At 33.8% G+C, this 12,158-nt stretch overlaps 1 protein-coding gene across 9 annotated transcripts in view; it reads right to left on the reverse strand.

Moving 5' to 3' along the window:
- KCNT2 (potassium sodium-activated channel subfamily T member 2) overlaps nt 1-12,158 on the reverse strand; it is a 375,231-nt gene that overhangs the window by 93,829 nt on the left and 269,244 nt on the right. For all 9 annotated transcript variants that reach the window (XM_072814992.1, XM_072814994.1, XM_072814987.1 and 6 more), the window contains 3 exons: nt 9,769-9,982; nt 6,950-7,055; nt 2,920-3,092 (listed from right to left, as the gene is read on the reverse strand). In XM_072814992.1, the coding sequence (XP_072671093.1) occupies nt 2,920-3,092; nt 6,950-7,055; nt 9,769-9,982 (493 nt within the window). The remainder of the gene's footprint in view (nt 1-2,919; nt 3,093-6,949; nt 7,056-9,768; nt 9,983-12,158) is intronic.

Consider the following 12,158-nt stretch of genomic DNA (forward strand, 5'->3'; position numbering starts at 1 on the left):
AGATTCAGGAATTAAGATTATAAAAACAATCACTTGCTTTTATAATTCTAAATTACAAATCAATGAATCAACCAATCCATCAGTAACTGGGCATTTTGGCAACCTGTTTATTCAGAACCAGATGAAGAGGACTAATTTAGTTATAGCCATTCAAAAATCTACCTAAGGTACACATGTTAAGGAACTCTAGCCCCTGCCACCTGTTCAATGGGATAATGAGATGGAGAAAGGGGGATTAGTGATGCTGAGATGGCATTACTTAATAAGAACAGATGTTAAAAAGAGAAGAGCCCATCTTCATTCCAGGGAGTAAATACCACTCCAAAATTTGGAGAGAGAGATTCTTTTGGGAGGTGCAATATTGTGATTTATAAGAAATATATATTTGAACATTCAGATCATTCATAATTCTTGGATCATAGCTCCCAAAATGCTTAAAATTTCCTGAGGATAAGATCAATGGGAACATCTTTGTTGTCTTGTCCTCATTCCTGATATCGCTTCAGAGTCATAAAAGTGAAATAGGTATCTTGCTATTCATAACAAGCCCTTTTCCTCCACACTGGGTTGGTATTAATGAGATGACTTTTGGAAAGCACCCTTTTGGGGGGCTTGCTGTGGGGGAACCAACCATGAATAGAAGGAGCTTTTAGTCCCATCCCCTGATTTCTGAGGAGAGGGGAGAAACGCTGGAGTTTGAGTTTGACCTCCAATGGCCAATGAGTTAACCAATTATGTCTAAGTAATGACCCCTCCATAAAAACCCAAAAGAAGGAATCTGAGGAGCTTCTGGGTTGGTGAATATATGGAGATCTGGGAATAGTGGTGCCTCAGAGCTGGAGTTTCCTTGCCCTTTCCCCATAGCTTGCCTTATGTATCTCCTCCATCTGGCTGTTCCTGAGTTATACTCTTTTATAATAAACCAGCAATACAGTAAGTAAAATGTTGCTCTGAGTTCCGTAAGTTGTTTTAGCAAATTAATGGAAACTACTTTCTAGGGAAATTAGTAGGGAACTGATTTCTAGTCTGTTGGTCAGAAATATAGCTAACATCCTGGACTTGTTAAGTAGTGTCCAATGTCCAAGGATGGGGCCTTTGGAACCTCCAATCTATTGCTGGCCAGTCAGAAACATGGGTGATAAGCTAAAGCTTGTGACTGGCTTCTGAAGGGAAGGGAGCAATCCTGTAGGACTGAGCCCTTACCCTGTGGAACCCTTAATCTAGATATTAGTAGTGTTAGACTCTACTTGAATTGTAGGACTCCTGGTTGATGTTTCAAATGTTGCTTATTGGAGATGTGAGGAACCACTCACCAACACATACACACATTGAAATTGGATCCAGGAATCCAATCAAATTTACACACTAAAACAAGAAATTTTACCCTGATATAACGTAAAGCAAAGGAAAGATCAGTTTTTACCCTGCTTTGCCATAGGGATGCTATAAGCACAGCTCTACTTTTTCCAGCCTCTTTCTATGTTCCTTTCTGTATTCTGAGGCCTCAGTGGATCCACTCTGATCCAAGCCATATAAAATGGGAATGTTCTAAGACAATCAACTTGTAAATGCCCTTGCCTTAAATTCTGTCTTAAGCGAACAGACACAACATAAGCAAAAAGAGCGAAAATCTGATGCATTAGAATTCACAAGGTCAATTAAGCATTTCTTGTGTGCCACTTCAGCCAGTTCCTTTGAGTTTCCTGCCAGAAAGTTTCTACAATTAGAGATACTTTCAAAGGCCTTGGAGGTGTTTTACAAGGACTTCATTGCCATTGCCATAGCCATCCAGCACCCCAACTTTCATCCTCCTAAGATTTGTTTCATTAAGCTTTCATTTCTTCTGACCATGTGTCCAAGTTTCTGTCCCCATAACTGCCCTAAATTTACCTGACCTTTCCTTGGACACCAAAGTGGTATCAGGAAAGTCACTGAGGCATCATATCTGAAAATGCTTCAACTGAAACTTCTAGAGTGTTCTCAAGTTTTAGAGTTGATTATCATTGTGATAATGATGCTAAAAAAAGATGCATCAATGAGTGTCTTGATATTTGTATATTTAGTATAAACAATGTTATAAAGTTATACTATAGTGGGAAGATATTTTTGTTTTCAAGAACTTCTTTTGATAAATTTTAAAGGCAGAGACAAGGCAACAGATTTTGGCCTCATTTAGTTTATCCTGAAATTCTGCATCACTTTAGAATTTAAGAGGAGTGTTGGAGGATCCTAAAATATGGTATTGATCTAAGGACCATCTGCTACCAATTTTGACTCACAGAGAGGAATATCATAATTTTAGGATACAATGGGTTTGACCATGCCATTCATGACCTACATTTATATTTGCATAAGGATTTTTAAACGCTTAGGTAGTCTTATTTTGCAAGAGTATATCAATCCAACATTTTCAAAATAAATGAACACAGTAAAGCATTAATTATTCATGTTATGTTATAGAATATATGTTTTAACAGTGGAAGAATCATAATAAGTTATGATGATGTATCATAGTATAACATAAGAATGGATCATTAATGCTTGGCTGATAATTAATGGTTCTTTAGAAAGACAAAAAATTGTCCAGTTTTGGCAGAAAATTTCCAGGCTAGTTGATTAATTTAAGGAAAATAACCGTAATTATTTCAATGGCCTGTTTCCCACTGGTATTGAGTGATGACCACTTGCAAAATAGTTTTAAATAAAAAGCTCAAAGTGTTCCAGTGAGGTTTTAAGTAGTATTTGTGAAACAACCATATTCAATGATTGTTTTGCAGCATAGCACAAAATATATCTCCCAATGAATCATCTGCCATAATGTATCTGATTTAAAATACTCTAAGCAAATTAGAATAAGTTATTTTTTGATATAATATTAAAAACTCTTTGTCTTGTTTGGGTATTTTAAAATATACTTACGGGTTGTCCAAAAGCAGTACTATGGGATTAAGTTCTTTCTTTGGTCTATAATATGCCCTGAGAGGAACAATAAAATTATACAATCCATTTCCAGCTGTTTCAGCTGCAACTATAATTAGCTTATTTTTGAATCCATAGGCTTTTGCGTCCTCATAGTAGTTATGCTGGCAACTCTAGAGAGGAAAAATTATACAAAGAAATGCCATTTTTACACTCCACTAAAATTTGCTGGAAAAATTCAAGATATATGGAAAAGTAAAATTAATCTAATCTAGTAAATCCTTTATTTTAAATAAATTTGAAAATAGTTACATTTTCCTATGCCCAGTTCCCCACCCATTTCAGGAAATGGATGGACAAGACAAATGTATTGCAGGTGTGTAGCTTGATGTGGAAGAAGAAAGTCAAAATATGAGTGTGCACATGTTCTACTGTAAACTAAAGCATATTGCTAAATGACATCTGGATATCTGTATTTAAAAATTATCATAGTGTAGACATATATCAAAACATTATGCTATATATTTAAATATATCAATTTTTGTCAGCCATAGCTTTAAAAAGCTAGAAAAAAATCTACCTCTGTCTTTCAATTCCAGAAGTATAGTAAGCTTATAATTAAATAACCTTGGAACATTCCAAGTACTGAATATCTAAAGTATGGATACCGAAAAGATTTACTTTGTTGTTAAAAAACAAAACAAAACCCTCAATTACCTAAATGTATACCTGAGCTGGCAAGATAATGATAGAAATACGCAAATGTAAAACACCAATGCTAATAACAACAACAAAACAGTAACAATACACTATCAAAAACTCATTGTTATCCTGAAAGTATTTTGCTATGTTCTAGGGAGTTAGTACTTACTGGATTTAGCATTATTAAACAAAGATTCTTTTAAACTAAATTATCTGCATGGAGAACTGCTTTAGTGTTCTGTTTTTTTATCTTTCTATGTTTCTATGTGGGTTTCTTTTTATTTGGGTTGAGATTAGTCGATTCTCTGTGGATTCATCACCAATTCTGGGATATTCTCTACCTCTATTCTTTAATTAAAAAAATTACAAAATGCTGTAGGGAACAAGGCACCATGAGTCAGCAGAAACAATAAACAATAGAATTAGACTCACAAAGACTACAAATTCGGTTATTAAATTCAGAACAGCAAGTGAATACACTTACTACATTCAAGGAAATAAAGAGAACATTTAAAGTATGAACAAAGAACAAGAAGTAATTTAAATATTCAGGTAGATATTAAAAGAAATAACAATGAAAAACAAAAACTCAAAAGATAAATTAGATTGCACATTTGATGCATGTGAACCGTTCAACTGCAGAGTTGAGGTAACTACTAAGAATGGGAAAAGAAAAGAGATACAAAGTAATACTGAAAAATTAAGATACTTAGAAAATAGTGTGACAATGTCTAACATATATTTAAACAGAATATCTAAAATGAAATAAGAGTATCAAAGAGAAGCCCTATTTAAGTCAATATTAACTAGGGATTTTCTAGAATTAATGAAACACTCAAATCCAGGTTCTAGAAAGCAAGTGAATCCTAATTCAAGTAAATAAATAAAAATCCAGCTTCATATGCATGGTTATTAAAGTGTAAAACAACCAGACAATGATATCTTAAAAGCAGTCAGACAAAAGAGAGAGATCACCCACAGGGACTAAATGATGGCCTACTGCTCCAAAAGCAACATGGAACTCAAAAGGCAGTTAATAAAATCCCAAAGTGCTAAAAGAAAAAGAAAACTCATATCCTGGACATGGACACCCAGCAAAACTATCAAGAATAGGGACAATTCTAGGGAAATTGAAATTGACAAAATTTAACACTAATAGGATTTTAGTAAGAGAACTTCTAAAAGCTGTAATCAGTAGGAAAATGAATCTAGAAAGTTTAAGATGTAAAAAAGAATGAAGAAAAGGGGAAATTATTTTTTCAAAGGTGGACAATAAGGCTTCATTGGAAGTATGATTGGAGATTTACAAATATAAGTAGGATCTGCCACCATGGTAGGAGAAGAGTGACAAGTGATGTTGAGATTATTAAGAACTTCAATTATTTATGAGATAAAATGAGGAAAAAGAACTAATTTAGGAGATTTACAAGTAGCTCAAGTAGAATAAATAAATAAAAAAAATAAATAAATAAATAATAAAAATTAAAAAAAAAAAAAAAAAAACCAAGGAGAAAACAGGGAATTTACTGTTGATAAATCTTGATCAGGAACCAGCTTGTTGATACCGATGTAGAATGAACTGGGCAAGTAATCCCAACTCACACACTTCCCAGGTGCAGTAGGACTGGCTGCATAATCCCATCTCCTGATTGCAAAATAAGCATTCATTTATATAACACACCACCACCTCCAGACAGACTAATGCTAAATAGATAAAGGATAATACCAGATGTCAGCAGCCAGTGAACAACATTCAGAAACTTTGCTTTCTTGATATGGTAAAGGGCAGTTCAGAGTATTTGTCTTTAAAAGAACCTCTCTATCTTTCCTTCATCAATCCTTATCTCTGAAAGTTCAGCTTTTCAATTTTATCAGGTTCCCTGCTTGGAGATCAATCATTTCCATCTTTGATTTCCCAGTAGGTTTTTTTTCTATTGAATCTTGTGTTAAAAAGTAAAGTGCCACCAGAAGTGAATCCAGGTTTTGTGGGGTCTACACTTCTGTTGCTTGGGGAATCCACTTTAAGGAAAATAACACAAACATTATAAAATTTAAAAATTAGTCACAGGTTCTTAGAAGGGGCTAATACAGGTTAAGGGTTCTGAAGCTTAAGATTTATCAATGTTACCAAAAATACACACCTAGTCAACACTATCAAATACTGCGGACAGTTAAAAAAAAAAAAAAAAACACTGAGAGATGGAACTGTCCATCTTAATGGATGCAAAGGAATATTTGGGAGCAATGGCAAAGATTTACAAAAAAAAAAAGAACTTCAGAAAGATAAAGGCAGAAATTTTCTAATGTTCTGCTATTCTTCCTCAAGAGTGACAATAACAGCTTCATGATGTTTATCTTATAAAAAAAAAAAAACAATAATAGCAAGAATACTGCCAGAACACGTTTGGTGCCTACTCATTAATTAACTTCCTGACACTGTGTTAGGTTTTTTGCTTGCACTAATTTATAGAATTCTCACAAGAACCCAATGAGGCTTATATTAAAATTATAACTATTTTACAGATACGGAAACTGAAATTTGATGGTGATGTTATTTGCCCAGATTGCAAAGCCTATAAGCAGAGAGCTGGGTTTTAAACTCTCATTAACTCCAAAATTTAGAGTAAAAGAATAAATTCCTGGTTAGAATTAGTGGCACATTTTAATTCTGGGGAAGTGAGGGGTTTGAGAATCTTCTTTTCACCTGCTTTCTCATTCATCAAGAGAACAAGCTTTTATACAGGTCATGCTCAACAGCCCTACTGGGAAAGAGATTCTAAAAAGCTTGCATCCTTGTCCTCTTTCTGTTTTGAATGGGTCCTTTGGAACATCCAAGGCAAGAATCAAGAACTACAATAAAATCTTTAAGAAAGGAAGTAGTAACCAGGACACTGATCCTAGCTTTCAATCTAGTCAATAATGAATCTTTGTGGCTAACACATAGACTAGCTAATTTCACCGCCAAGCAATTCCACATTAAGTTTTTATACAAAAATGCCTGGCAAAATAAATAGTGCGCATTTGGCCAAAGTGATTTTGAGAGACTCTGGATGTTGAGAGTTCATAGGTTTACGATTCTGGCACCTTTGTTTTTCCTCTTTAAAAACATGACTGTTACTGACTCATCCAGTACTTTAGTAGAAGGGTACTGTTTGGGTAATCTTAAGTACAGTTAAGAAAGTATGATTCATCATTTTATGTATTACATTTACATTTGAAAAGATGTTATTTAAACATATTTTAGTTAAAAGACTATACGAAATTATTTAAATATATGTAATTACAAAATGCCATAATTTCGATTTTAGAGAAAATAACAATTGCTTACCTTGTCTAGTCTTAAACAGCAAAATGGCACTTTTTCATGAAGGAGATGACAAAAAGTGGGTGAACTTCCTATATATGGAGAGTAAGGTGGGTAGCCTTTAGCATATCTGTAAAACAATATGAAATATTTGAATAAAATTCACAAAGTTGGACAATTAAGGTATACCCATGTGTCTCTATTTTGATAAAGTTGGATGCAACTCTTTATGTTGCAATTACATTTTGAAAAAGAAACGGTTAAAAATAGGGATAAGGAAACTAGGACCCATGGACCAAATCTGGCTCATCACCTGGTTTTATGAATTAAAAGTATTTGTTTGATTTTTTTTAAGATTTTATTTATTTATTCATGAGAGACACACAGAGAGGCAGAGACACAGGCAGAGGGAGAAGCAGGCTCCATGCAGGGAACCCGACATGGGACTCAACCCCGGGTCTCCAGGATCATGCCCTGGGCTGAGGTGTCAAACCACTGAGCCACCCGGGCTGCCCTAATTTTTTTTTTTTTTAAGATTTTATTTATTTATCCATGAGAGACAGAGAGAGGCAGAGACACAGGCAGAGGGAGGAGCAGGCTCCATGCAGGGAGCCAGATGCAGGACTCGGGAACCGCTGAGCCAACGAGGGATCTCCCTGTTTGTTTGTTTGTTTGTTTCATTTTAAAAGGTTGAGAAAAATGTTTTAAAGTAAATGGTTGGAAAAGAAACAAAAGAAGAATATTTTATGTCACATAAAAATTACATGAAATTAAAATTTAAATATCCACAAGTAAAGATTTATTAGAGCACACTCATGCTCTTTCATTTTATGTATTGTCTACAGATACTTGCACACTTCAAAAATAGTTGAGCAAGTACAGCAAAGATTATATGGTCTATAAAGTCTAAAATATTTACTAGCTGTTTCCTTCTAGGAAAAGTATTCTATTCCTTCATTTAAAATATTTAGAAAGATTTGTTAAGTAACAATATTAATTTTTTAAGATTTTATTTATTCATGAGAGACACAGAGAGAAAGAGAGGCAGAGACAGGCAGAGGGAGAAGCAGGCTCCATGCAGGGAGCCCGACGTGGGACTCGATCCCAGAACTCCAGGATTACACCCTGGGCTGACGGCGGTGCTACACCGCTAAGCCACCGGGGCTGCCCGACAATATTAGTTTTTATAAAACACATTTAAAGCAAAATGACTTGTTATGATTTATTCCATTAAAATTCATTAGTCATGGATGCATAATCACAAAATAATAAACAGTTAATTATTCAAATACCCACTAAAAACAAAATATTGTTGGAATCATGTTTAAAATATTATCAAAGATAATTATTTGCTGACTTTATGAAAGTAGCCACTTAAAGGCATAGCACAGCTGTATAATTTTCAGAATAAAATTATCAAAAAGTAGTAGTGTAAGTGAAAATTAAGAAATAAAACAAAATTTAGTAGTGGCAAGATTCCTTTATCCAGTATGAAAACTGTTTTTTGGTAAAAATTTGCCTTCTAACCAAGAAATTTCAAACCTAGTTTAAACTGTTTTTCACAGAGGGTAAAATGTTGCACATTTTGCAAATTTAGAAGTTGATAATCTCCACTATTACTTAATCTTTTTCAGTTTCAGTTTGCTATAAAAAAAAAAACACCTCTCAATATTTTCAGAAGGACATGTAAAGAAAGAATTTCAATCACACCACAAAACATCATTTCTAGAAATATACTGGCAGTCAAACTTCTCCTTGTTCCCAATATTTCATAAAAATATTTGAGTACTCTTGATTTCTTGGAGAGTGGATTGTGTTATGTGGGTACATCAAACTTCCCTATAATAATTTTTTTTAAGTATGAAGGATTAAAAGAAGGATTTTTTTAAAGTTTCATTCTGTTTCAGTTCATTTTAGGTCAATTAAACATTAACTGAACATCTATTATATGGAAGATATCGGGAGAAGTGTCTAAATGGTGTTACCACTACTATTACTAGTGCTACTACACCTCCTAGTAATTATTACTCATTGAATGCTTACTCAGCACAAATCAGTGTCCTAAGCACTTTTCCATTATCTCAGTTAATCTACATCTGAATATTATGAGGTAGTAATTGTACTCACTCTACAGATCTAGACACTCTGATTCAGATTGTTTAATCAAAGTCACTTGCACATAACCAGTAATAAGGTGGAACTGCCATGGGAAACAAACTCAGACTCCATAGTGCTGACCACTGTGCTTTCCTCAAGAAATAGCAATATAATATGTGACTAAGACAAGTATACAAACTCTACTGAAGATTAAAATGTGATTAATAGCATGTACACTGGCACTGTAAATTATGAAAGCATAGTAAGGAGATCTAGTGCCTCATGTATTCATTCATTCAAAATATCATTGATGTCTACCATATGAAAAAGACTACTGAACGCTAAGATAAGGAAAGGGAGCTTAATGGAGGAAATCTGTGCTATATGTCATTGAATAATTGACCAAACTTCAATATAGACATGGAAGGAAATAAACTAAAGGTTAATTAACAAAAACACGAAATCATGAAAATGCATCTTATATCACGAAAATACTGATTTATGTATTTTCTTCTTTAAGGATAAAAAATAATTTAGATAAAACTGATCCTGGAAACACATATTGAAGCCAGAAATTTGAGATCTTAAAATACTTTATAGGTAACAGAGATACTCGCTAATAGGAAGGATGTTTTGATAGAAGTATATGGAATTAATTCTAGGAATATACAAAAGGTAAGGACATTGTCCCATAGTAGCACAAATCCCAGTAAATCTTATAACTGTTGTAGAGTATCTAAACATACTCTAAGTTAGAGGAAATTTCTTCATCTGGTGTAGTTTCATCTTCTGATTGATCACTTAGAAGATCACATGTTTGAATTGATGATGTATCTGCAACCTCTAAAACGGGAGCAATGCTAGGTCTTCTGATTTCTTTGCTTCCCTCTGTAGGAAGAGACAGGGTAGGGCCACTTGTTGATCTACAGCTTGTGTCTTGCAAGTCTATAGCCACAGTACCTGCAACAATGAAACATAAAAATCCTTCAAAGCATTCATCACCTATATGATAATCAACCATTTAATGATCAAAATGAAATACAACCAGTATAACTGGTAAATATATTATTTTTATCCTTTAATCTTAAAGCTTATTTCTTTCCCATGTGGACATTTTTGTCTACATGAATTTAAAAGATTCTGCATTTGTGCAAAAGTGTATTTGCTGAGTCTAGTTCTATGCACAAAACATGAGAATTGTGAGATCCTAAAATACTTAGAAATTTAAAGTCAAAAAAATATCTTGTTTCAATTTACATTTATTTAAAAGTAATTAAAATTTTTTGTCCTTTTTAATATAGTAGATTTCTCATTATATCCTTTCCCTCATTTTGTTGAGTTATTATTCTCTTGGCTGATTTTTAACCACTTTTTAGTATTAGAACAATTAATATTTTATATCCATTGAACAGATATTTATTGAATACCCGTGCATGGCAAACACCATCCTTTGGCACTTGGGATATGCCAGGAATGAAATACTACCTCTACATATAGGGATTCATCTTTAAAATAACCAAGTAGACAAATAAGTGGGGGAAAAAAACCTGTTTTAAATAATGATAAATGCCATACAGAAAATAAAACAAAATGATATGATAAAGAACAGTGAGGAGAAGGAGGAAGGATTTTCACCAGGTGGTAGGGAAGGCAATTCTTTAGTCACAATATTTGATTTTTGACTGGAAAAACAATAATGAGTTCACAAGCCATGAAAATACCTTAAATCAGTAGCAACAGCAAACCTAAATAGCTTAAGGTTTTCAAATACTTAGGGGTAGTCAACACTAAATAGAAGAAATAAATTCCTTTGGAATTTTTTTATTGGAATTTCAAAATTAATTTAAACATCAATTTATGGAAAGTTGATGTCTCTCCCCTTTTGAAGAAAATACAATCTAACCCATGAGTGCCATCATATTTCACCATCACTCACTTCATTTACACTCAATGACACCTGGTCATCCCTCTAAAAGCCCTTAGACCTCACTTTGTCTCATTTGAAAAACCTATTAAAATATTCTTCACTCTCTGACCCTGCCACCTCCTTTACTGTTATAGCAGAAGTTTTTAAAGGGGGAATAAAACTAATGGATTTTAGCATCTCTTTCCTAGTACCATGGAAAGAGATGTTGGCAACTGACTTCTAAAACTTCTGAGGCAATTACAAGTCCCCACAGAGGAGGGAAAAACAGGAAATGTTTTTGAGGATGAGAGTAGGTAGCACAAGTCTGGTGAGAATATCTGAGTACTCCTCAAAACGGGAATAAATTTTGGGGGTCAAGTTTCAGAGACCTGTACACAAAATTCAGATTAGAGGGAAGGGAAGCCTGGAATGTCAGTGGTCGGTAGGAAGGCCTTCATGTGACGGGCATATGTGAACAGGCCTAGAACTGCTCTTTATGAGAAAAAGATGTAGGGACCAGCATTCAGCAGTTCCAATACCAGAGGAAAGGTAAAATTTATTCTATCTTTATGGGAGAGGTGAATGAGGATCCTTGGAGAAAATAAGATTAAATTTTCCATTAAGTAGGTGTATAGAATTGATTAAAAATTAAATTTTACAAATTTCATTTACAAAAATAAAGAAAAACCATATATGATTTACATCCTAAGGTTTTAAGTTAAAATTCATCTGTATAACATTTACCCCCTGCAGATGACCACATTGCTGAGTTCAGAGAGAAAACAGAATTTATCACAGAAGAAATCCTTTAATTCCCTAACTTCAAACAAACATGAGAGTTTTACCAAATTTTTGTCCCTTTATTTCTGCTTAGAAGGAAACGGAAACACTTCCATTTATATGAAGTTAATCCTTTTTCTTGTCTTACAAATTAAATCCCTTCCTACTTCCTCCCAAAGAATTGTGATTTTTTAACTCCACTCCCCAAATATATATGACTCCAAATCACCCCAAACTACCTTTTTATCATTTTTTCTGCCCAACACAGGGAAAAATGATGACTTTCCAATTATTTTGCCAACATGGATACCTGGGCCCAAGATGGACATGGGGGATATGATCATGAGAAAAATCTAGCAGGGAAGACACAATTCAAAAAACAGTTACAATCACAAAAACAAGCTTTCTTTTAAACATTTTCTTTCCGTAATAAAAATTGACTCTTCCCTG

Source organism: Canis lupus, chromosome 38, assembly GCF_048164855.1.
Source record: "Canis lupus baileyi chromosome 38, mCanLup2.hap1, whole genome shotgun sequence".
NCBI classification, from domain to species: Eukaryota; Metazoa; Chordata; class Mammalia; order Carnivora; family Canidae; genus Canis; species Canis lupus.